At 46.5% G+C, this 27,474-nt stretch overlaps 1 protein-coding gene across 2 annotated transcripts in view; it reads right to left on the bottom strand.

Annotated features, from left to right (window-relative positions):
• The window catches only part of LIMS1 (LIM zinc finger domain containing 1), a 76,469-nt gene extending 49,209 nt beyond the window's left edge, over positions 1–27,260 (bottom strand). Inside the window, exon 1 of one of the 2 annotated variants that reach the window (XM_055802385.1) lies at positions 27,103–27,260. In XM_055802385.1, coding sequence (XP_055658360.1) covers positions 27,103–27,146 — 44 coding nt within the window. In that variant the 5' untranslated portion in view covers positions 27,147–27,260. Of the gene's footprint in view, positions 1–21,601; positions 21,622–27,102 lie in introns of those variants that run through there. The other variant, XM_055802387.1, reaches the window with a different exon arrangement.
• Between the last annotated feature and the right edge of the window lie 214 nt (positions 27,261–27,474).

Genomic DNA, 27,474 nt, shown 5'->3' with positions numbered 1-27,474 from the left:
GGGCCCGCCCGCTCCCCACAAATCACCAAGCCGTACCGGCGCAGCCGTTCGAGAGAAGGAGAGGGGGGACCCCCGCGGACAGAAAGCCCCCGGGGTTTCCCCTGCAGTCCTTCCTTTCAGCGTCATCCAAGCGGCCACGCCAAGCCGCTAAGAACGGGTGACGGAAGGCTAGCAGAAAATCCGCTGAAATCAAAGCCGGACCTCCCAACCTGCCTGACTCAGGCTCAGGCAAGAAGTCAAAATGGCAGCCGTTCAAATGAGGAGGAACTTCTTCACGATGTGGGTGCTGAGACACTGGCACAGGCTGCCCGCAGAGGTAGTAGATGCCCCATCCCTGCAAACATTCAAGGCCAGGCTGGACGGGGCTCTGAGCAACCTGAGCAGGGGCAGGCGTCCCTGCTCTGTGCCGAGGGGTCGGACCAGATGACTTTTGAAGGTCCCTTCCAACCCAAACCGTTTTATAATTCTAAGAAACGGCACCATTAAAAATGTCTCCTACTCCCAACTGGCAAGAGGACTGACAGCCATTTCTCTCCTCTTGAACACACTGCAATATTTAAACACAACTTTTGAAATTGTGCTATCGCTACACCCGGGCCAGGCCTGGAGCGATACTCTGGGATGAACTGCACTGCTTGGCTGAGGGCCCCTCGCCAAGTCATGGGGAACACCAGCTCCACTGCTAGACCCGCTCTCCTTGCCGAGTGTCCTCTCCTGAGCCTGGTGGCATCTGCCATCTGAGCAGAGCAGGAGCAGACCACAGGGACTCGAGTACCAGGCACAGGCTGATGGCACACCTACTGCACTGTGGGACTGGAGTCGCAGCAGCTGATCAGGGGAAGTATTTGATGCTGGGAGCCGTCAAAAGCTTCCTCTCCTCTAATGTGCTTAGGAGTAACAGCAGAAGGGCTTGACCTTTCTGCCAGCGTACTGCTGGGAGAAGCGAAATGGCATTCCTCTTGTTTAGCAGTTAAACAATGGAATCTGCTCCAAAACAATAAACATTACATGCTGGTTACTTTTTGAATCCCAAAGACATTAATGTTCATCTATTTTGAGTCTGCCCATGGTCCTGGTTACTGTTATAATCTCATCTGCAGAGTCCAAAGCCACAATGACCAGATCCCAACTCCAGGATCCTCATGGCCAGAAAGGGAAGACATCATCCCTGCCGTTCTCCCCAGCCGCCTCCTCTGCAGTTCCCATGATGGGGGAAGACAAACAGAAGGGCTAAATATTGCCCAGCATGGCTGGATGGTTCCACGCAGCCTGCACCCTAATATGTGGGGAGATGCGAATACCCTGCTGCATGCAGACAGCACAGCCATGGGCACTTCTCATCCCAAACTGACACACAATCATCAAGAATTTGTCAGGGCACAGGTCCTATTCTGGCGATCTCTTGTTTCCCCTACCTACTTCTCTGTAGCCATGCCCTTTCTGGCATAAGAGCACAGAAGGAGGAAATGCTGTTTTGGAGAAAAAAGTGATCTTAATTCCTGGGTAGGGCTATCATATTCCTCCTATTTCACTTACAGAGACTACAGACATATTAACAACCGAAATAGATTTGCCATCCATGGACACAACCCTGTTACATTTCAGTAAAGCAGCACGCACCAGCTAGTGGCTGCTGCACTCTTTCCAATCTTCAAGTACATTGTTGATTTAACAAGGCCTCTCTGTTATCCTCCTCTGGCAGGACAACGGCTCTTAGGCTTTTCCAGTAATGAATACACAGTCTCTTAAAAAAAAAACAACAAAAAACTAGGTCAACCCCTCTTTATATTTTACAAACAACATTTCCAAAATAAGCTCTGTGCAAGCACATAACAAGACATGCTAAATCTTTTCAATACATCCTCCAGATGGCCCAGCCCACATCCATTTGAATTCTCCTTCATGCGTACAACTCTTAGCACTTTGTGAAATTTCAACTTCATCGTGGACCCTCTCTCCCTCCTGCCACAATAATTTTCAATTCAACTCCTATGCCCCTCGAGGTTCCTCCAAGTCAAGGACACCCACAAACTTCCTAAGCTAACTTTCAGCTCCAGCATCCATATCACTGATCAAGTTATTCAATGCAAGTGGGAAAAGAGGAACTCCTGCACGGTGCTGTCAAGAAGGTCCAGGGGTGGGGTGTGTGTGTCCGTGTCCATCCTGTTGGTGGCTCTGTGAAGAATTCCTACCCAAATGCTTCTTTTCAAGCAGCTGCACACCCCCCTTCTGGCAATTTGACCTAGACTATCACTTCCAAACTGCTATATGCTTTTCTTGAACAAGGCCAGCAGCAGTGAAAACTAGCATTGAGTCTGAACTAATACATCTCGCAAGAGGATGATAAAGGAAGGTAGGACAGCAACAAACCAGTGGCAAGAGTGGATGGGCCGATACTTGAAGAAAGAGAAGCTGCAAGGCTTGTGTTCCAAAGAAGTTAATCACCATGGCTCTAATTTTAGAGCCTCTTGTTTGCTTATAAAATTTTGTGCAAGAGGGCATCAGCAGATACACCTCGTTTATTCCCTCCCTTCTGTTTACATGGCATGCTCATCTGTCAGAGTTGGAAAATTGGCTGCTTTGAAACTATCTGTTCTTAGAAATCCACACAGCTTTTTTAATGCTGTACTGCTCTGTAAGTGCTTGTATATTGACTGTTAGTTGCATTCATGCCTTGCTAGGGATCAAAGTTAGGCTGACTGAGCTTTAATTCTCTAGCAGCCTATTTTTGCCACCATTTTCAAATATAAATACAATGTTCCCTCTTCTGCACGTCTTCTGAGGCCTCTTACGTGAGCTCTGAAAAAGCATGCCTTATGAGCATTACAGCAGTCTGTGAACAATTCAGTACTACTGCTGGCACCACGCGCATAGTATTAAGCCAAAATATTACAGAAATGGTATCACACTATGCTTGATGTGAATGTTAAGAAAAGCATTCTTCCTCACCATTATTACTGCATACCATTATCTTTAAGGATTAAACAAGAACAGTGACAGCCAGGAGAAAATAAACAACGTGCAAACTGGAAGGTTAGGCCTGTCGAATGGTACAAAAGGACCAAAAGACAAATCTCCTGTGAGAAATTATTTAAACATTTCAGCCTGGTTTTGGCTCCATTCACTGCCAGGGTTTCATTAATCATCTCCCCCATCCCTGGGGTTACATTAAAGGGGAAATGAGATAAGGCCCAACCCTTCATTCTTACAGGCGCCAGCCCTTTGAAGAGCACTCAGCAGTCAGACTCTGACTAGCACTCTGACACCATCAGTAGCTGCTTTCCTCCTGCTTTTCTCCCAAACTTGCTGGCAGCGGACCAGGGGTCTCCCTCCGACACGTGCTGCCATGGATCCAGGGCCAGCTGGCTGCCCTGACTCCCTCTGAGCCTCTGCCTCCCTCCTGTCTCACCTCCCTCCCTTTTGCGCCCCACTGTCTCCCATCAGGAGTGAGGATATGAATTATGCCTTTCCCCCTCTCCTCCCACTGATATCAAGTAACTTTTGCTTGCCAGTGTCTCACCAGGCCACTGCAAGGGCTTGCCCTACTCCCCAGCCTTTGCAAGACGACAGCAGTGGCTCAGCTTGTAAAGAAAGTCCATGCACCCACTATATCAGGGGACATTTACTTCGTCTTCGAATCTCAGAGCCACCTCAGGGTTCTCTGGCTGAATGATCAGCCAAGATAATGCCTGCCTGGACTTGCCCACCCAGTCAGGGCTGGACCACAGCGAAGAGAAAGCTGGGGCATAAATGGCTGCCCCAGTCTGAGGGAAAACTCAGAAAAACCTACTCGCTGCAAAACTGAACTTCTTTCTAGAGCTATTTGCTCAATGTCCAGATTAACAGAATTATGTTACCTGTGGCAATCCTCCATGCACTGATGAACCCCAGGGTTACTGATTGACCGCAGCATTAACAAAAAAAAAAAAGTCATTAAAAAGGTTCACATTTAACAACACTACTAAAGGAATAAATTTAGGCGGCAGCAGAGGGAAAAACAAGTTGCTACATATCAGACTAGTGAAAATGAGCTCACTGAAATGGCTTAATTGTTTGGAGGGGAAAATACAGTGAGTCACTCTTCAAAATTTCAAGTGTTCTCAATATAATCTCTCACAAGACTGAAAAGTACTTTAAAGACTCAGAGAGAGACTGCAGGCTCTCCAATTCAAATATCCTACCTAAGAATAACTGTTTTGATTATTGGACTTCATTCACATTATCAGCTGGGTCCCCAGTTTGAATAAATCTTTGTTTCAACATGAAGCTGCCTTGAAGTTTTTTATTACATACTGGTTGGCATATTTGCATACTACACAAGCAACAGAAATTATTACCACCTATGTGTAGCACTGACTTCTGTGCTCACCATTCAACATCCCACCTCACCTACCACACTGCTTTTCTCTTCTGCCCTTTTCCCACCCTATTTTGGGAGTCACAGAAAATGAAGAGTGCAAAGACTTATAAGCCATAATAGCCTGAAGTACGTCTATTCACAGGACAACCCTTTCTAGTCCACACGTCTGTCTTGCATGTCAGTGCAGTGACCCTCAAGAACTCCTCCACCCCTGCAGGTCAACAGCACTGGGGTCATGCACTTGCAGAAGTCACCCAGGCATCTCATCCAGCTCCCCTTCCATCACCCAGGTAGATTGCCAGTCCTTCCTCACCTCTCCTTCCTCAGCACTCTCACCCACTGGCTTATTCAGGCACTTACTGTGCTTTTATAGTAGCGCAGGGAGAAGGTGCAGCATTAAGTGCAGTAGCAGAGAGGCAGAAGTGTGTGCTGCATGTTTAAGCAGGTAAGGAGCAAAAGGATACCTTTCAGAAGATTAAAAAAAAAAAGTAACAACTTATCTGTAATCACTCACATTAAAGTCTTGTGTTTGACCTTAGAAGCATAAAGCTCTGGCATAATTAATATCAGCAACTCCTAAGAGCACCAGTTTGTAGAAAGTCAGAACACATATTGCACATATTTTAAAGCTCTTGCAAATAATTCTTCTTTATGTAAGAGTAGCTATGCAATAACTTTCCAAGCTGGCACCATTATTTCACTCTTCTTTTTCCCCTTGAAAAATGGGCACACCTTACAGCAAAGCAGGACACTCATATCTGCAGGATAACCCAAGGTACTACTCCATCCTGCTGGCTGTAACAAAAGCAATTGTTAAGGGGAAGCAGAACTACTTTCATTATAAATCAAGTTCAAGTTCAATCACCCTACTGCTTAGTACTGAATAATAAATCATATTGAATTAATTTACCATCAGTGCTTTTTTGTTTGTCTGCAGTTCCTCCTGTGAAATACTAAACACACTGCAGTTTCACCTGATTTTGCTTATTTTAGGTAGGAAGAAGGGGATATCAAGGCACGGACCTGCTCCCCAGATGACTAACCTTTTACATATCAGTCCTCCACTGTCTGCTTCCCTCTACTGTGTACGGATCTGACTGTAGTGTTTGAGCATCTTATGGTCCTTAAATTATTTGCCCTCAAGCTCAGCTGGCAGCCATGGAGCTGGGACAGAGGTAACACCATTTATCAAAGGTCCAGGAGCAGGAGGTGGTGCAGTGCTGGGGACCAAATCCTGCTCTGGGCTTGCACCCTCACCTCAGACCACCTGGAGCCTAGACATAAGCCCTAGCAGAAAGGCTGCTTAGTTAAAAAGAAAGGAAAAAAAACCCAAATAGATTAACCTGAGCAAAAGGGAAGGACTTCAGGGCTCTAAAGCTTGCAAGCAAAGCACTCATTAGCGGTGCAGTCCCACCTCAGCTGGATCTGCAGCGTTCCTGCCAGCCAGGGCTCTGGCATTTAACAGCTGGCTCTGATAGCGCTGGCTGGGGACACAACTACACAGGGGATGTCCATCTGTCCATCCGTTCCACTCTTCTTCCCTGCTCCTTTGCCGAAGTTTTTACACCAGGCAGTGCAAAGAGGAGCAAATTGCTTCCCCTCTGTGGCTGCCCACTTGGGTGCCCATGTGGTGGCCATGAGCATGAGCCCATATTTCTAACCCCAAATGGGGTGAAATCGCGGGTTCACCCAAGGCTCATCCAGCTGCCACTGGGAGCAAGATCCCACTGCTCTGCCCCACTAGAGGCCATCTTCCAAAGCACCTTGGCAGGCTGCTGCTTTTTCATTTTCAGAGAGGGCAGGGAAGCACCACTCCAAGAGAAAAGGAGTGGTGGACAGAAGGAATCCGGGCCCGGAGGCACAGCGGGGCGGACCAGTAGGGATGCCCCCTGAGTCACCTCACCTCTGCGTTTGCTGTGCCCCACCAGCCCCACAAATTTTGGCACTGCGCTTGCTCCCCTGCCCCGCTTCAGTCACCCTGCTGCCTGGCTGCGTCCCTTCCCCTTTCCTTCCCTTAAGCGTCCTCGGTAAATTGAGCATCAGACACTGGGCATTTCACTTTAGGAGAAGAAAACAACTGTTTTGCCTGAACCGGGAAACCAACCAGCTCCCATTCAAGTCAAAAGGAATGCATCCATCACGTGGATGCATTTTAATTAACTGTGCTGGAGAGGCAGACTGGCAAGCATGCTTCCCTCTCAGCCAGAGCCTTTTATTTGTGTCTTCTGTTGGAGAAGGGGTGGTATTCAGCCAAATTACCCGGGGGATTCATTTCATTACACAGTGGCTAAAATGTGGGAGGGGGCTGTATTTGTGGAGGGCTGAATTTAGCAAAGCTATAATCAGGTGGCAAATTAGGGATAAAAATTAAAGCTGATTTTCCATCTGCTACAGCTGTGGTCTCCAAACTATTTTGATTGCGTACCTCTACCAGTAAAAAAATTTTGAGCACGCACCCCCAATATATGTACATTTATTTATTTATAAATTATGTGCATGTACTACTGAAGTCTTAATATTTTCTTCCCACATTCCAATGCATCATCCTGCACACATACACCACTTTGGAGATGGCTGTGCCAGATAACATGGTGACAGTGGCTGCTTGGTGTCAGAAACAAGCCTCATATCAACTAGCAGACAATTTCTGAAACCAAATGCTCAGTCAGATGCCAGCTGAAAAGATTTAAAGATAAATGGTGAAGGAGATTGGAAATGAAGACCAGAGCAAGTTAGCAGGAGATCATATCTTTGTGTGCCCCCTACTCCCTTTTTTATTTCACCTAGTCTTCTCAGAAGTGCTTGTCCCAGGAAAGCTGACCCCAGACAGCCCCTCCACAGCCTGCTCTCCTTGGCAGGGACTAAAATAAGGACCACATCAAGTTCTACTTTTCTGCAGCTATACCTGCTCAGGAAGCCACCACAAGCAAAAATGCTGCTTGTGGGCTCTGCAGAAATGAAAGCACATGAACAGCCAGAGAAAAAGTGCACTTGTTCATACATGAAGACTGCAATGGTTGAAGTGCTGCTTCAATTTGACTTGGATAAACTGGCACAACCACCTTTGTTTGGATCTAAAGATCTTTTTAGGTTTAACTTTAAGGATGATCCTATGCACAGCTCACCACTGGTTCAAGAGGGATATAGATTCATGAACTGTCATCTGGTATCAGCCCCACCATGCAGGCTCTTATGCCAGTACCACCATGGCAAATACTCCATGGCAACTTTCAGGTAGCATGCGTATCTCAGGAAGGAAATAGAAAGCAAAAGGAAACACAGCCAAAAGAAAAACAGCACAAGGCTTTTTTGGAGCAAGAGGGTGTGGTATTTCTCTGAAATGTTCTCCCTTAAAAGTAATTTTTAAAGCCTCTGTGGGCACACACCCTTCATGAAAGAATGTGAAGAAGAACCATTCACAGGGATCCTAAAAACAATCTAAATAGGGGTCGCATATGAAGTGTGTTTGCATATAAATAATCATGTTCAGATAAAGAATTACTATCACAGCATACACAAGCATTTAAAAACAGAGGACTAAAGTCAGTACTAATCTGCAGTGGGTTTTGGCATGTCATTTGTGCTTCCTCTAACAGGCATTCCCATTTCTACTTCCATTTACTTTAACTGCTGTAAAAATAGCAAGTCATGAAGTTCCATAGCACATCAAATAGCATACAAATAAATATAAACATTAACATCAGGTTAGAGGTAAGGTACAGGTCACTTTTATTTGTGTGGAAAATAGGGCAAATGTAGAAGAATAAGGACAGTATCAGAACTCGTATGACAATTATATGCTTATTTTTTCCCTTAATTCATTCCTTTACGTTAAGTTACATGTTTATAATAATGATAGGAATAGATGAGGAAAACATAAGCCCTAGAAGGAAATGGCCTTTAACCTGGGACTTCCATAAACACTCAAAAGTTATGAAGAACTCATTTGAAAATACTACTGCCACACAGCTCCAAAAAACCCTGATGTACTACTTTCAGAATAACCATCACCACCCTAATTTGATCATTTTGCAGAAGAAACTGAAATCCCCAGATGTTGTGCCTAACAAAAAGTAAACACTAATTCTGTGTACTAGATATTCCAGTAATAGAAAGAAGTAACTTCCGAAATTTACTTTGTTGCTTTCTAATTAATACAGAGCTGCAAGGATTCCAAGTTATTCTGAACACTGCCCATAACAGAATTCATTCAGGACAGCAAAAAAGTGCCAGCCCAAAGCATCTTTATTTTACTATCATTTTTAGAGCATGGTAATGTCAATAACATACAGTTATCAATCCTGATGTTGGAAAAGAGTACCAGGCTAATTCTTAAAAAGTAACTTTGCTTGTCTAGCAGACACCTTTTTTGGTAGCTCTGATCTGCTAATGAAAAATGAGGCATCAGTCCAAAGTAAAGAGTAAATCCAGGGAGTGGGGAAAAAAAGGTCTTTGAATAACACTCCAAAATCTTTCCACTAGTTCTTTTGACAGAAAGAAAAAGAAGAAAAGCATTTTCATCTGAAACCACACATGGAAAAACAATTTGGGTTCCCTCAACTTCAGGGAAAAAAAAACCCACAGAGGAAGTTTTTATTAACAAAAAAAAAAAAAAATCAAAAACAAACAAAAAAACCCCCCAGAAACAACAAAACACAACTCAAGGCAAAACCACGCTCGGCAGCTGGGAGCTCAGCCATGGGAGTCCACCTCCCTGCAGCATCTCCCACATGCCCTGCTCCCTGCCTCTCCCCGGGTACCACCCCATCGCTGCAGGGGGGTTACAGGTCTGCCACGCTGCGACCTGTGAGCAGGGGCAATCGGGAGAAAAGCGAAGCTTTCTGTCATCTTTCATTCCCACATGACACTAAACTTAAAGCCCTGGAAGATACAGTCAGCCAGACTGCAGCTGATGAAACCTGCTATTTAATGCTGGCACTTGTGACAACCAGAGATTTGAGAGACATTTTTGACTCCTGTTTATGTAAGAGCTTCGAAATACACTGGGCAGTTACAGAAATACGAAAAGACACTTCCCATTCTAAATGCTTAAAATGAAGAAAACAAAACAACAAAAACCCCTGGGTGAAAACAAGAATTAAGTAAAAGATGTGATGTTGGGCACGTACTCTTAATTCAAGTCTTATCTTTCAGACTGGGCCCCTGGCTGCTTTTCTGAGCCATTTGAATTTACTCAAAACTTCTTGCAGTCATTGCAGATGAAGCAGTTCAGATGGGATTTGCAGAAGTCAGTACCAGAGGAGCCTTCTGCCCCCCACATATGAGCAACTGCAGGCATGTTTTCCATCAGGACCACCCTGGGAAGAGACATCCACAGAATGGGGGGACAAAGGCAGCAATAAGCAGGGACAGCCTGGGTAGAAAAAGCTGGTGCAGTAGAAGAGGACTTCAGATGACTGAGGGTGGGAGGGAGGGGAAGGCAACTGCCAGCCACTGCCTGTAATGGGAAACAATGAGATTTCATCCTGGGAAGCCCAACATCCCACTAAGTCCCAATATGTTCCAGATTTATTAGTGGTTAGCAGTAAATGCTTGAAAAGAAAGCATAGGAATTCCAGTAAATGGATTCAAGGCAGTAATGCAGCCAGACACGATGATATACCGACCAGTATGACATGAAATATATTATGTGACATGGGAGTAAGACTTAGTTGAGCACCTTCAAAAAGATGGTTAGGGCAATACATCTGAACTTCTGCTGAAATGAATGAGAATGGCTTCAGATGCTCGGTGGTTCCCAGAATGGGACTCATAACCCAGTGCCTTCTCTTCCTGGAATCATTACAGTAAAGCAGCTTTTAAATTATCCAGATTTAAATTATCTTGAACGATCCTGTACCTAGAATTTGAAATTAAATATGATTTCCACAAAGAACACACTCAAAGTGCCCTGAAGTTCCTTTAAATTCTAGACTTTCCATGTCCTGACTTTCAGCCTACAGATGTGAAAAGATTTTTAAAACAAAAATGAAACCAGTTCTCAGCTTTGACCAACAGTACCAGGAACCATGGAACAGCAATTAGAAACTGGAAGTAAGAGGGAAAAGGCAAGAAAGACAAATGAAGATAAAACTTTCCTTGTGGTGAGATCAGCCATAGGATTTCTCACTGAATTCCTTTCAGCTATGGAGACCTTCATTAATATGTTATTCGCACATGGGTAAAGTACAACAGAAATGCATATTTTCAATAAAATCTTTAAGAATGTCTTTAGGCCAACCATGCCGAATACCTACCCAAAGGGAGGGATGAGATGACTGTTACTGCGGGCACTGTGCTATGCTACCATCACCCTCCAAACAGGAGCTGGAGGAGAACACTGCACTTCAGGGTTCAGAGCAACATCCTCTGCTCAGCGGGGAGGAGGCTGCTTTATCCTCAGGTCAATCGTTAATGTATGCTGAGATTGTATGCTCAAAGGCACCTGCCCAAATACAGAATAATCAGTCCAATCAATCTATAACTGAGGGTATAAAACCAAAGGATTTGTAAACCAGACACCACTAAGGAACAACAGAGACTGTTTTTCCCCCCTAAGGCAGAAGACGGATGCCAGTTAAAGAGCATCTCATCACTGATGTACTTAGGAGCAAGACATCTGGCACAGGAAAGGCTTCCTTTGTTTGCTGCTTGTGTGTTTTCTTATAAGCTCTCTTCTTCCCAAACAAACAACAACAAAATCTATAGGCCATTCCCAGCCCTGCTCTCTGACCTTCACCAAGCTACAATCTCCTTGAAATCGCAGTTCACAGAGACAGTCTCTGCACAGCCTGCTTCACAGCTTCTAAGGTAGGATCAAACATGCTGCCGTAGCATGGTGACGAGTACCAATCCACTATAAACTCTCCTACCCAGATCAGATATTTTTAACAAATATTGGCAGGTGACCTGTCCTGGTATAAAACCTACCAACATGAAATTATCTTCAGTCTTCCCACAGCTGGCATAAACACTGTGCCGTGTGCTCTGCCCAGTTCAACAGAGATGTCATTAGTGCCTGTGCCTGACCACATTTGTCCCACTGAGTGGTATTGTACATGGGTGTAAGCCCAGCCCCAAACTACACTTAACTTACACATAATGTGTGCCTCTGAACATCACCAGCCATTTGTTCTTTCAAAAACTGGGATGGGAATCAGAGTTGTGTATAGCGTAAGTGAAATCTGCCAGTACTGTTAACTGGAATAAAACACATCTAAAAATGCTAGCCTGTACTTTTATGGCATATTCAAATGTCAAGGCCATGCACAACATGCTCTAGAAACTTAAAAGCCTGTATTCCCACCTGGATGACCCATCAAAGAATATCAGCATTATAACCCTCCTTCAGGAAAAGATTTAGAGGACAGATAGCCTGTAATATATATGAATCCATTTTTTCTAATTTTTTCTAATTTTTTCTAATTACTGGGCAGCCCTCAAGTTTTTAAACTTCTCGAATAGACACCGCTTTTTTTGTGGTCAGTCATCTTTCACTCTTCCTGAGTGCCTGGGGAGAGGCTGAGTGAGATCTGGCATCCTTCCAGAGGAGTGGCAAAGGAGCTCCTGGATTTCCACCCAACCCTCTGACCAACGATGCAGGTGAAACACTGACCAGCATATGGACTTGAAGCTGGTCAAGTCACTTTTTGGAAGAACCTTTCCTCCTCTGCTCCCACAGCTAAACCTTGCTGCTGCCACCATACCAGCAAGGCTGGACCACAAGAGCAGCCACATGCAGAGGCTGGACCCACCCCTGCCCCTTTCCAGGCAGCAGGACCAAGCTGAGCATAGACCAGGATGGACCAAGGCACTTCATTACCCTGCTCCTGCTGAAGACTACATAGCCACAAAACAAGCCTAGGGGAAAGAGACCTTTCTGAAAGTGCCCCTGCAGCAGAGACATACTCTTCATTTTATTGGCTTTTAGCAACTCTCGTAAACAAAGCACTCCCTCTCCCACCCCCTCGCCTTTGGGGATGCTACAATGGGAATCCTGCACAGAGGAAGCAAAAGTAGTCCAAGCATCTGCTTAATACCACATTTGGTTGCCACTGTTGTTGCCAGGGCGGGCAATCCTCTGTTCTAACATTGCCTTGCAACTATCCCCTTCAGAAGTTGGCTTTTCCTCATGTATTTATGAAGGAGATAAGAACAGGCAGCTCTGAACAGCCTGACCTGTCACTCAGCATTCAGCTGAAATCACCAGCATAAATTAATTAGGAACACAAATGCAATGCAACACACACAGATTATTGTTTCAGCAACTTAATGGATAAATCATTACAGTATTCCAGAATCCAGGAGTGGGGAATGATACTAAATGAACAGAAATCCTGTTTTTACCATTAAGTCCCAACGTGCTGTGGCTAATGTCATTGAGAAATACTGGTATAATGCCAGATAAGACAGAAAACATCTAGCAAGCAGTACAAATACACCAGGCACTTTAGACACCACAGTGACTCAGACATTATAGGTGTTATCTTCACTTTCCTTCCTTCCTTCCTTCTTTCTTTATCCTCTTCATACCGAAGTGCCCAGCCACAGGCATTTCAGAGCCCTGCTGCTTATGGGATGCACCATAAGTGATTAAAATCCCCTTGGCCAAGCTGATGTATAAATGCCATCTTCCCTGCTGCTGTTTTATTTGTGTACATCTTTCACTAACCACTGCTACAAGGTGCAGCACCTCTCCCTTGCTCTCCCTTTCCTGAAGAGGAGTTTCGGCTTTTTCAAAATATAACTACTGCAAAACACCGCCAGCCCGTGGCACGAGCTCCTCAGACCAGACCCACGCATGCCCAGCAGATCACCTGGACCTCCCCTCTGCCAGTGGCAGAGTCTGGATCACAGGCAGGTCACCAGGAGCCCTGCAGCCTGCAGTCCCATGGGACACCAATCCCACCCTACTCTCACCCACTTGCAGTAGTAACTCCACTGTCAACCCAGACCTCTGCTCCCTTTCATGACGCAACACTCACTGTAAAATTCACTCCCCAGAAATCATACAAGGATCCACGAAGGCTCCCATGAAAAGGCACCTCCTTCTTGCTTACTCATCTGTAACCATTTTATTTGCGCTGAAGCCCAAAGAACGCTGTGCAGGTCAGCAGCCAAGTGGCTACTGGGCTAAAACTGTAAATTAAATTACACCAGTTAGCAGCACACTGGGTTAATACAAGTTCTTAACACTGCCACATAAGACTGGAACCAAACTGTCATTTGAGTGCCAGCCTCTTGAGCAAGCAGACCTGCACTGACTCGCTTTTTGTAGCCTGCGGATCCAGACTTCAGTTTTCTTTCCCACATTTACATTTGCATGACTGTTTGCCAAACTATGCAAACCCAGTTATGGCAACAAAAGGGCGTTGCCAAGATCTGTTACAAAATGCTGCAAGTAAAACTATACCATCATATAGTACAACAATCACTTTTTAATCAAATTCGGGGGGGGGTTATATGAAAAAAAAAAAAAAGCTGAAACAATCTCAGTTGCTACTTACAAGCAAGACATAAATTATACAAAAGATACTTCGCTCCGTGTAAAATCCAACTTAGAACAACCTCACCGAAGGCATTTATCTGTGTGTGACACTGCATGTGACACTGGGCAGGCATGTCATACCCATCTATCTAACAAGCAGCTGCTCTTCTTGAAATATGAGAAATGACAGATTAGCACATTATTTTGCCTTATTGGGCCATTGATGCTCCACTTAAGGACCCTGGAGTCCAAACCAAGACCCATTAAACAGAACAACGGAATTTCAATTGGCTTTGAGAAGAATTGGGAAAGACTTGCTGTAATCCGTAAGCACCAAATCAGTTAATCATGCTAACATTTAGCATTTGCACGTTATCACAACATTAAACAATGAATGATCAAACCATATGTCTGGAGGTATTTCTGTGTTCCTAATGACTTGCAGGAGATAATAAAATATTGCCTTAAACTGGTGCTGAATTCTTTATTTATAAGCATGCAGTCTTGAGGAATTGTCACAAAGCTCCACTAATCTATTTTTATTGAAGTTAATGATACAACCCCTGCAGATTTGAAAGGAACTTGATTCTGAGTAAGGGAAAATCACCTATGTTTCTGACAGCTAATCATGTCAACCTTTATTATAGAAGCCGGCAAAGGTATAAATCAGAACAACCGTTTTTAATCAAAACTTTCTTTTTCTTTTTGAGGAGTTTATTTTCTCCATTAGAAATTTAGTTCCTGTCTGAGGCTACAAAACTCTCATGTGACTGAAAAGCTATTAACATGACAACAGCAATGGCAAGTGGGATGTCACAGTAAAACCTTAGGGCTCGTTCACAAACGGTTTTGTACTAGGACAAACTAATATCCGTTCTCAACAAGCATGCCCCAAATCTTCCAGATATAGGGCTCAGGGAAGAGAAAACTGATGGGTTTAGAATTAAAAATAAACAAGAAATAAAAAGGGGTGCGGTGGAGGAGGGAATATTCCTAAAACCTGTTCCTCAGGTATTTTCATATCACTGTCAAGCAGCAAAAAATGAAGTTACCCCCACATTTCAAAATACCTCTGCAAAAGCTGCCCTGTTTAAAAAATCCTAAATGCAGCTGGTGGTCCATCTAATTTCCCTCTTGATATGGACCTGCAGAAAACCCCTTTTTGAATCACACTCCTCCAGTTTTGAGAGATGGACATGCTTCTTCCCCCGTAGAAGACACTTCTGTATTCTTAGAAAACGCTCCTGTATTCCTGGAAAAAAAATCCTGCAATTTAATCTTCATCTTCCCTGGGTTGCTGGCCTCACCTCCCAAAAGATACAGCCAGAGGGGTGATGCAGACAGCGGTTCTGCAGAGACAGCTCAAGAGAAGCAAGCAGTAGCAAGTTGGCCAGCTAACTAGAAATGACCTCAGTTTGGCTCTTTGTAACTAATGAATAAGCAAACAATTCCTGACTTCAGCTGCAGTTTCCTCTTTTCCCCCATGTATATAAAGTGCGATCAGTTTGTAGTGCAGCCTCAGTGCTGAGGAGGAAGAGAAAGTCACTGCTGTGGTTCAGGTTGACGAAGCATTGAAGACGTCCTCTGTAAAAGCACACATTTGTTAGCCCAGAAAATGCGTATTTGCAGAAGTAAAGAAACAAGATACACCTCAGCTATTAGCAAATCAAACCTTCTAGCATGCCATTATAAGGTAATAAGAAATTATAAGGTACACAAGAAAAAAAAAATAATTTGGTGTTGAGAATAGACAGGAGAGGTGGCATCACCACCTGGCAAGGTTGCCAGGAGGGTGCCCACACCCATGCCACCATGCAGGCTGCCGACCACTGCTTTGTGTCTGGATGTGTCTAGATGCTCTCACCATTTCTCTCAACTCTTTTGTTACTTATATGGAGCGAATCTTGCATTTCAGTGCACGTAGCCCACTGGGATAGGCACAGCAGGAAGGTCTGTAACTTTTACTGCTCACTGAGCAGCCACTTGGCACACCTCCTACAGCTGTGCCATGCCACACCACCAGCTTCTCCTCGGGTATGGACAGCACCATCCTGCCGAAGGGCAGCTGCAGCTTTCCAGCATCCATGGGAAAAAATGCCAGCAACGATAATCTGTGAAGGTGGTAGGCATAAACAAAGCACCCCTTGCCACAGTGCTTCTGATGCTGTACCGTCATCCACTGAGGTTTTAAAATGTTAGCAACTCTTGTTGATGCATTTCTTGCTTCAGAAGAAAGGCTTCAGTTAGGGGCACCCTGTGTTTATAATACCTGTGTTTATATACCTGACCAGGCAATTGCTAGTAATATTTTGGAGGCAACATCCTGTTGCAACATCTGCTTGTACACAATGAACAGGGTTATGGAATGAATAAGTTATGCCAGAATCACTTAAAAAAAAAATCTGCATTTTCTCCTGCCACATTTCCTACCTCTTGGTAGTACCTACCTACTTGGTTGTTTTAAATACTTCACATGCTGAGAAATATATATCTTGTTAGAAAGCTTATAAAGAGAATGTGGTAGCACAGATGCAGTTTAACCCTCACATGAGGGTGAACCTAGGCCCTGTTAGTAGACGTATATCATGTCAGCTCCATGCAGTTTAGCTCCTGGCTCCAAGGATATGTAAATTTAAACTCATAACTTGACCTGAGTGAACTCAGGAATTTAATTCAAGCGCTCTGCATAAGCAGGACTCTATTGTCTTCAGACTAAATATATTAATCCAATTATTTTTATTTAGATACATTTCTCTGTCTATGAATTTCTGAAAAGCAAGTATGTCCTTTCTGTAAATTTTTAATGTGCACTTTAAGATAACAATATTTGAGACAAATAATATGAGGTCCTTGTCCTCCTCAATTTCTGTTAATATCATAAAGAAAAAAGCACATAGAAGAGTTTTCAGCAAATGCAATTATGTTAATATCCTTACAATATTTCCACTCCAGCACTAATTCAGCACTACAATCTGAAATATTGGATATTGATGGCATAAACAGTTTTGGTTTATTAAACTTTACATCAACATGAACTTTAGATATTTCCATGGTATGCAGAAAAATGTATTTTTAGTGTGACAAGTTATGTTTTTCCTTCTAATTAACTCAGGTAGACCTTGCATCCCCAAGACCAGCTACAAGAACTTTATCATTTAGACCATGAACACAGAGTGGATAACTTACTTTTTCCAAGTTTGATGGAAAACCTTTTCATCTACAACTAAGGCCCAGCTCATTCTGCACATACTTTCATGGCAAGGGATTAATGATATGTTAGAAAAATCTGGACTCAGCAGTTCTTTATTATATTCTCCCTCCACTGTGGCAGGGAGAACCGATAAGTATCTGTAATGCAAACCAAACAAGGAGCATTACTCAACACATGACAGAAAAATCTTCTGCTTGACATTTGTACCATCAACATCCTTCATGCCTACAGAGGTGGGGCACCAGAAGACAGCTTTCAGTGACGTGGTTCCTCCTCTGGGAGGATGAAGTCCTTCCTCCCTAGAAAATGTCCCCACACCATGTTGCTACCACCCAAACTGTCCAAGTGATGGCTGCAATGGTGGTGGTGGCTCTGCTGGGCACACAGTGACTTACAAGCCAGCATCTGCCACATCCCTTCCGTGGACTCCGGCACTTGTTTCTGTACATGCATGGAAGTAACACTGCTGCACATTTTTAACTGTGCCTTTATGGACTTAACAGAAAATCCATTATGGAAATCAAGCCACTGCACAGCTACACATTATCAAAACACATAGGGTAAAAGCAACTAAACCAATTTTACCTCAGATGACACAAACACTCATTTCACAATTCTGCCTACCTTGGAAATCTGTCCATGCTGATACTGCTCTGAAAAGACATCAGGATCACGCAACAGCATCAAACTCCTTGAATATCTCTTTTAAATACAGCTTCACAAAGCTATTTATAAATTAATAAATAGCCCAAGGTGAGCAGAAAGCTTTTTCATGAAAGCTGAGCAATAACACAATATTACTGTTCCTGGATCCTCTGGCATTTTATCATGTTCTAGTAATTTTCCCAAAGGTGATGTCAAGGATCCTCTTAACTGTACTGTTTGCCCATCTCTGCATGGTGATGATAGAACTATTGATTTTCACATTTGTGACTCAGATGCAATTCAACACAAGAAATCCAAATAATTTCCCGCTTGCAGTATATCAGCTAAGCAATCGCAAGCACAAAGAGCTTTGTTCACGTCAAAATGAAGCAGCATTGTTAATATGTGACACTTAAAATAGCACTTTATTATCTCTGTATTTTTTAAAACAAAACCCTGGTCCAGCAGCTGATTTAATGCAGGCTGAGGAAGGGATGGTCTGAAGAGCAGTGTCTGCTGGGTGAGGTTTGCCTCAGATGTGAGCTGACACCGAGGAGCATCCTGCCTTCCCTTGAGAACAGAACAGTGCTGGGATCTGTACTCACCCAGCCAGAGCCGGGCACTTAGAACACCCGCACCGCTGAAAACCTTGGACCCTTCTCCAGGTCCCACCGGAGAGCTCAGGGCAATCATTCCCATCCTGCATGTGACTAAGGAAAAGGCAATTTTCAGTCTTAGACGAAGATTGGAAACTCTGACCTTTGGGCTTACACCACACGTAGCCATCGGCAGTATTCTATCCCTCCTCCCTTGCTTCACCTTGCTGCAAAGCTATGGAACTCATCCCCCTGCTGCCCCAGCCACACCTCAAAGCTACACTCAGCCTGGCGACTGGATGGCTTTGTACCACTGCCTGAAGACATCCAGCTCCCAGCATGGCATCGAGTGGGGCTGAGCGATGCTATTTCACAGGCGATGCTATTTCACAGGGGACATCACATGAGAGGGATGCCCAGGGAGAAGGGGAGCCTGTCTCTCTGAAAAAAGAAAAATTGTAACTGCTGAAGATTTCAACAGAGGGGGATTCATCCCAGGGCTGTGAGCCCATCAGTTTCCCCCAGAGACTATCCTGGCTCTACAGGTTTCTTTTATACTTTTTTTTTTTTTTTTTCTTTTAATGTGAACCTGAAACAGTTCCTCAGTGTTTGAATGAGCAGGAAATCAGCCAAAATAATAAGCCCCACTGGCCTTTAGATTATTTCAAACAATTAACAATAAGTCACTATTCTTTGACATAGTTATAGAAATCACACTTCTTTGATGCACGACGACAAACAAGCATGCTGAAGGGGCAAAAGGAGGTAGATTTTTTTTCAAGAGAAGAAGTACTTTTCTAAGTAACACCTACCCTGAGGACCATATTTATACAACTATTTCAACAAGCGAGAGTTTTGAACGTCCACTTTAATCCACTGATGAGAAAAGAACAAAGAAACTAACTGGAAGGCCAGGATGCAATCAAAATATTTAATCAGTGAGAGGTTTCTTATCTGAGCCATAAACTCAACGGCATTTCAGTGGGAGCTGTGGGAGGAGAAGCCGCGGTGAACACCTGGAGGCTTTGTGGCTGTGGCAGGTGGAGCCCCATGGGAGAATCTTCCCCTGTGCCCTGCCACCACCCCTGTACGGGTCACCGCTGACACCCGCCATCCCCCATCTCCCATCATTTTCAGTGCAGCTACATTAAACAACCAAGGGTGGAAATTGTATTCATTCCCCTAAATCCCACCACCTCCCCCGCCAAAGTTAAATATTTGGCCTTTGGTCAAACTAAACGTTTTTGGGGATTTTTTTTTTTTTCCTTTTAAAGCAAAGTCTCACGATCCCCGTGTGACCCCCGTGGGAGGACAGAGGGAGGCAGGGAGACCCCGCCGTGCACGCACAGCACTGCTAGAGCCCAGTGTCAGCGCACTGAACAGCAGAGATGGGTATAATGAGATTTTAATTACTTCCCTTCCCTTGGGGATCCTTTTCGATTTTCTGATTTTCCTCCTCACACTTTTTTTTTTAAATACACACTTAGCAAACATTAAAGAGCTACATATCTGGATGCAACTCACATTAAACAACTGCTTTGATAGTTTAATTTTTTTTAAACATAACAAATTCTCACTTTCTTTAAAGGCTTTACTTTTATTTGTTTGTATATTCCCTAGGTTATCAGGACATCTCCCTCAGCTTTTCTGACAGGAATATACATATCCTTGTAACTAGAGAAGTATGGGAAACTCTGGAAACATCCAACTGTGTACAAACACTTAAAGCTCAGATACCCTAATGCAAAACAAGTACCTCTCCGAAAAAAACATCTGGAGATGTTTGAACATATTTTTATATAGATATATATAAGATGTGACTCAGGCACGGAAAGCCAAAAGAATGTTCTCATTTCCTGAGGCTGGCTAACAAAAAGGAAAAAAACATGAATGAAGCAACAAAGATTTCGGAAGTCAGCTTTTTCATAACAGCAGCAGCTTTAAAATGATCCACTTCGATTACTTTTTCATATACTCAGAATATTGCCTCTCTCTTGCAACTGCATATACTCACAAAAGGAAACACAAAAGGAAGAAAAAACCCATTGTTTTCTGGGATGTTTAAAGTACTACAGAAATGTTGCACTTGAGAGGCTCCTGCCTTTCTCCTTTCAGCCCCAGTGAAGCTCACGGACGGCTCCCCTCAAGCCCCCTTTCCCACAGCAGCTTGCCTATCTCCACGGTACAGTGCTTGAGCAAAACACACAAGTGGCCACGTGCACCATGCCTCTCCCATAGCTGTGTCTCTTATATGGTGGGACTCAGCCTGCAAGACCTCACAGACACAGCTCTTGCTCCATTTTTTTTCTCAACAGTACAAGTGGGTATAAACAGTGTTGAGTGCCTCTGGGACCCGAAAGCAATGGGTAAAGAAAGCCTCTGGGCACCCTTGAGATCATGAAGTCATACCATGCCAACAAATGTGATGTAGATTTAAACAGGCATCGATGTGTCACTATTCTCCGTGCCCCTTCTAACCATAACCTACATGTCACAGGGACGGGACATGGGGTCTCCTTCCTCTGAATCCTCTGAAGGTGAATTTCTGCAAACAAGCTTTGTGACAACCATGACAAAACCACTGCTGGGGTGGTTTCCCTTCAGGCAGGGCTGTAGGAGGGAACAACAAACTGCAGAGGGAACATATCCAAGTGTGCTTTCAATAGCAGCAAGCAAAAGTAATTGCCCAGGAGATCCTCATACAACAACCTGCAGGCAGGTGATCCCTCAATCCAGTTCAGCGGAGCATGGACGTGCTGCTTCCCGACACTGCGCCTGGGATGGCCGCACGCAGTCCCCAGCCCAGCCCACCGACACGCACTGCTCCCTCCTTATTTAGATCCCCAGCCCCTCCTCACAGGACCCGAACTTTAGCACCTCTCTTCAGGCCATGGCTGCATGACCCAAGCACAAATCCATGTGTCTGCCGAAACGGGTGTTTCCACCTTTCCCACGTCCCTTCCCCTCCCAACTTCAGCACCACTCACAAGATCAAGGAATTGATCCAGATTGAGACAAACTCAGTTTTAAACCTAGATATCTACCAATGTCTCTCACCATGGGCTTTCAGCTGGCTCAGGTCCCCAGTGCTAACATGAGAGATATGGGGGGACAGGAGTGTGCAGGTCACCCCATTCAGTTGTAGCGCAACCACATGCCTAATTAAAAAGTCTCTGTAATCACCGCCTGCGGGAAGAGCAGCTGCCCTGGCATGGCCCAGAGACAGTCCGTCCGGCTTTGTGACACTGGCCAGAGCTGGGTCTGGGAGATGATCGCTGCCAAATGAATCTCAGCCCACTTACCAGCAGCTCCTGGCAAAAATGAATTACTTAATCCAGCACAAATGTTGGTCTCTCTGCCACGGAACACAGGTCTGTCCTGCGGCCGACACAGCTCAGACGTGCATGGCGTTCACCTGCAAAGCTGCAAACTGTATTACGCGCCGGTGCGCAAGTGCTTCCTCGTGACAGGAGGGTTCACCAGATTTGCACGCAGAGGCTGCTGTGCTGATTCAGCCCTGAATCTGCAGGGGCCACCTTCCCCTGAGAGAGGCGGCTGCCAGCCCATGCTGCCGCCCCTGCCAAGCTGTATTCTTCACTCCCGAATCAGAGGTGGAGACACGGAGGGAGCACGGGGGGATGCTGCGGCTCCAGAAGGTGAGAGTCTGACAGCCAGTCCCTTGCCCCCGCCAGGCAGCACCCAGCCCCAAGCAGGGATGGCCAAGCCAATCTCCAAGGCAGAGAGTCCTTGCAAAGCGCCAAGGCCCCCTTCCCCCCTCCCAGGGTGGATTTGAAACTATTTCTCTGTGTGGTTTTCTCTCCCCACATCAATCCCACAGCTGTTGCACGTCAGTGTGAGGTCTGGACAGGAGCCACTCTGCCATGTTGTTGCCTCCCAAATATTTGCTGGCGTTACTGCATTGCTTTGCTGTGGTCTTTCCCAGTGCCCCCAACTACACTAAAACAATACATTAATACAGAAAACCTTTATAACTCTGAGCATGGCAGCTTCCCCATGCTGCTCTGGCCACCCAGGAAACATTCGTAATATCATTACATTGCCTTCGTTTCTCAGATTATCCACACCAACTCCCCATCCACGATGTGACTGAAAAACCACAAGGTTTTAACTCCACTGTTCCCACCAGTTTAGCTTTTACTCAATTAAAAGCCCATCCACCAGTGTGTTTGATTTCTTCAAACTATGTAATGCAAGCAGTGATTGAAACAACCTTAAACACACCAAGTGATTTTAGGTCTCATCTTCTTACCAAATTCTGTAGAAGTAGCTGGTGGGTTCTTGTAATGAGTTAAAAAGTGATGAAAAAAGGATGATCAAAGGTGGAATTCAAGGACTACTTATTTAAAATCTAAGGAAAAACAATATGAAAATTATAGAGTATAAAACTTCATCCTGGGTGCTGCTCTTGTAATGCTATTTTTCATGCATTCTAGGATACTCTAGACCATGCTATTTTTGCAGAGGAACATGGTTTCACTTTGCCCACAAATAGTTTGTCACTGGGCACACCAGCAGCTTCTGTCCCCTAGACCTTGCCGACAGTCTCCAGGCACCGAGACAAATTCATAAAACTGTTTTGCATAAAGGGTTATTTGGGTGCACAAAACCAGACAAAGAAATGACAGTATCTTGATTTCTTTTTTTTTTTTTTTTCCTTTCTATCTGCTTAAAAAACATAAGTAAGCATTTTCATAAAGGCACCACAGGAAAGGAAATGCTGAAGTAATTGCAAAGGAGTGTCCTAATTTGAAGAAAAGTATTTAACTCCAGGGCACAGTCCCCTACTACATTCAATTGTCAGATTGAATAAGGACCTTCCCAATCTTTCACCCTTTCTGTCCCAACATCAGTGCTTCTGTGCAAGCTGTGAGGGTGACGTGCACTGTAACACATCACTAAAACAAGGACCACATACATGGCTGCTTGATTCATGGTATGGATAGCTTATGCAAGGGAAGGCTTTGGCTATCAAAACATGACTGTCAGTTTGATTTTCCTTGTCATCAGCACCTGCCATCATGGAAAGACCTGACGTGAGTAATTTCCCCAACTATCAAGCTGCTTTTAGCACAGCTAATAGTTAAAGCCTGTCTATGCTGAAAAGTAATGAGAGACCGCATTATGTTACAGAGTGAAAAACCTTTAAACTGGGCTTTGGAGATAAACAAGGCACAGATGAATCAGGATGTCCAACCTAACACACTTAGCACAAAGCCACAGTTGCAGGAGCTGAAAAGCCTGCTTTAAGTGCTTCAATAATAAATATTTTATTGTGACTTCAAAAAGAATTTGTTAACTATGCAAACCATCCTCCGTATATTGCAGGACATTAACGGCTCCCCTGCAGTAACTGTATGGAGCCAGTTCTAAGAAAAAGCCTTCTGCATTAAAACTGAGATCGAACTGCAGCATCACATTTGGCTTCTTATTTATGGAGTCCCCTGTCAAAGCCAGTAACACTACAAAGTGCCCACATTTTTGAGCTTCACAGTCTACAGAGGAACAAGAGCTGTAAATCCACTAAGTCTATGCTAGTTTTTCAAATGTAGCTATGCTTTGAATAAAGAGGAGCTTGCTTTGTTCAGTATTTTACTGCATGCTGGCCTGTATCATTGCTACAAAGGAAAACTTAGTTTGTGCTAGGAAACTACAAAAGCTTAAGATAATAATGGTTCTGAACTGCAAGCACATGTTTTTCTCTGAACCGCACAAGAAACTTACTCCAACGATAACATATCCAGATGAATTCAGCACAACCAGCTGGAAAAGCTGCCCACAAAACTCAGAGGACATTTATAAAGCAAGCTAGCTATCAGCCCCAAACAGCGCGGCCAGCAATCCCAAACGACAGACCACTACCCAGCACCAACCCAACTACAGGGCACACTGCACACTGCACATCCCTCCCCAAACCTCTCTCCTTAGGGCACGCTGATCTCCCAGTGTGATGCCCAGTGAGATGGCGGTGCCTTGGGTAAGGGGTGTTTAGGTCACACTGCCAGCCTGCCGGTTCCTTTCATTGCAAAATAAAAGCCGCAGCAGAGACTCAAGTTCAAATAGCCTCCATAAAGTGGAGGGGGGGGGCCGGGGGGGGGAGTTAAAAAGAAAAGTTTCCCTAGGAGAAAAACAAACCCCATGTGTGTACCTGCCAACCAGATGTCTGCTGCTCTTCCGTGTACCAAATCTGGAGAGAGACCTCAAGTCATTCTTTCCTTTTTTGTTTTCTTCCCCAAAACTCAGGTTAAACTCTCTAAATCAGAGCAAGAAGTCAAGATCCAAAACTTCTGAGGAGTTTCAGCCTGTGGAAGCCTTTGAGATCACCTTATATTTTGTTAAAATGTGATTTTGAATGAAACATTTGCATTTTCAGTGTTTTTTTCCCCCAAAGAATCAAAATAAGAAAATGAACCAACTTTTTTAATTTCCTCTCCTTGCATTTTACTAAATCAAAATGTATCTTACACAAACCTTGCCCTTTTGCTTTATTTTGACCTCAACAGACTGGAATCACCCAAAGAAAACCCCTTCAGCCAGAAGTCTTGTAACCAGCTCCCCCAAAGGAGCTGACCCCTGCAGCCTCTACCCACCTTGCCACCCTGCCAGGGGAGCCACACTCCCTGCCCTGGCCAGCAACTCCCTCTGCTCCCTTGAGCCACGCTTCTGCAAGAATCAACTGCACAGCACCTTCAGCTCCTCAGCCACAGCACAGCACAGTCCTTGACAGGACGATTCACCCCAAAAAAGTGGTGAGAAAAGACAAACAGAGGGGGCCAGCCAACTTAGGCAAGGGGCTCCACATCCAGCCCTTGCTGGGCAAGCAGTTCATATCCAGAGCACGTCAGCAGCAGTGGGACTCCAGGCTGACTCTCAGCCATGGGAGGATTTGCTCGGCCAGGAGGGAGCACGGATCGTCCCCGCTGGCAGGGAAGGATGCTCAAGTCACCGGCCATACCCCAGGATAGGCGCTCTGCCGCTGGATGTGCCGCCCACCCGCCTGCCCACTGCGGGGCTGGATGTGCCGCCCACCCGCCTGCCCACTGCGGGATGCACCGCCTGCGTTTTGCGCTGAAGAAGCTCCCCCCCAAGACAGTGCTGAGGGAGGTGGGCTGCTCCCACCAGAGCACTCTGCTGCTTCATCTCAGCAAGTTTGTGCAAGCATTGGCTCTCGCCTGACTTCGTCCCAAAATTTCTCACCATGCCAGGGGTGTAGCCTAGTTCATATCCTGGGAAGCGTGTACCAGCAGGGCAGCTGGCCTGCTCCCCAACAACTTCAGCAGAACAGATGCCAAACGTGTAATTGCTCTATTTACCCGGAGAGGTGAGCTCCACACCCGAGCTGAAGCACCTGTGCGGGCTGGATGACACGCAGATCCTCACAGTCACAAGAAACTGATGCTCAGGGCACATACACCGGCAACCTGGCCACTTTTGGAAACACAGAAAGAAGCCCGGCCTGGAAGCACCCATCACCCACTAAGAAACCAAGTGGCTTTTGGAATGACTGAAGAAAAAACAGCTGTCTTAATACCGATGAACATCTGAACCACGCTATCATCTTTTTCTCAGCATGTGGCTGCACAGCAGCTAGGACTAAAGCTGGGCAAGGCTGGTGAGATCCTGCTGCCTCCCTTGCCTTTGCCCAGGGCACTGGGGCGCTGACCCTGGGAGCGGAGCCGGCTCAGCAGCCTGTCCCGTCCCACCGCACTGTGTGCCACCATGGCGGACCCAGCTCAGCTTGGCTTCACCGCTGCCACAGGTTTCCTCCAAAGGCGTGGTGCGGAGCTGGAGGAGTTCACAGTGGAGATCAGGTGTGGGAAAGATAAGGCGGTCTTTCGCCAGGCTAAAGTCTGTGCGCCAGTAGCCGTCCTCACCCTGCAGCCTGAGCCAGCTACAAAATCGCTCTTTCACCCTCCTCCACCTCTGGTTTCCGCATTAGCGCAACACTTGCCAAATGCTTGAATTAGGGACGTTGCTTCCCAAGACGCTACCACAACGGGTGAGGCTTCGAAACAGCAGGCGATCAGAACAGCCTTTGCTTTCCGAAACCCTTCCCCATTAACCTTTCCCGAAAACGACTCAGTAGTTACGGGATACGCACAACGCTACACGGATCTCGCCACATAAACCCCGAGGTGATTTCGCACCAGCCTTTTAAAACAACCACCTCCCGCAGGGAAAGGCGCCTTTTCAGGCAGAGGGCACCGACCCGTGCTCACGCCCCGTCCCAAGCGCGTTACACGTGAGCTTTGGGTACCAGCCCCAGTTCTCTGCAGCGGGGCCGCGCCAGCACCCCCATCCCCCCCCCATCCCGCTCCGTCCGGGAGCGTGACCCCGACGGGGCGATGCAGGGGCGAAGGGACCCCCGCCGTGCCCGTCGCTGCCGCCCGCCGCGGTGCTGCCGGAGGGAAGGGGAACGTTCCCCCCGCGAAATGAGAACTCCACGGGGCGCGGAGGCAGCGCACCTGCAGGGCTGCACCCCCGGCCCCCGGCGGGACCCCGGCCCTGCACCAGCTCGCCCGACGGGCCACCCCAGCGCTTCCCCCCCGCCAGAGCACGGGGCCGCCGCCCCCCATGCCCCGCAAGGCGCGGGCGCGGCGGGACAGGGGATGCGCCTTCCCCGGGGCACCGGGGTGAGGAGGGGGGGGGGGTCAAACAAGCGGGCAGCGGCCGGTGACAGCGGCCCGGCCGCGCCGCGCCGAGACAAAGCGCCGCCCTCGGCAGCCGCCCGCCGCGGGAGGCGGGACGGGACGGGGCGGGCGGGCGGCCCCCGCGCCTCTCCTACCTGTTACAGGTCATCCCCCCCGCCGCCGCCGCCACCCCCAGCATCCCGCCGGGGCGCTTCTGCTCCCGCGGAGCGCCCGCCGCCGCCGGGAGGAGCCACGCCGGGCGGCGGTAATGGCGCTGGGCGGCAGCACCGCCCGCACCCGCCCGCCGCCGCCGCCGGGGGGCGCGCTCCGCCCGCGCTGCTGCCGCTGCCGTGTGCCGCGGGCAGGCCCCGCCCCGGGCCGCGCGGACGGGCGGGAGCGGCGCCCTCCGCTCCCCCAGCCGGTGAGGGGAGCGCAGCCGCCGCCGGGCGCCGGGTCGCGCTGCTGGCCGCAGCCGCGTCCCGGCGGGCCGGGGGCGGTCAGTCGGGCCGAGCCCGTGGCACCGGGTG

The sequence above is a fragment of the Falco peregrinus genome, chromosome 4 (genome assembly GCF_023634155.1).
Source record: "Falco peregrinus isolate bFalPer1 chromosome 4, bFalPer1.pri, whole genome shotgun sequence".
Taxonomy (NCBI): domain Eukaryota; kingdom Metazoa; phylum Chordata; class Aves; order Falconiformes; family Falconidae; genus Falco; species Falco peregrinus.
This window is presented reverse-complemented; position numbering and strand designations above follow the sequence as displayed.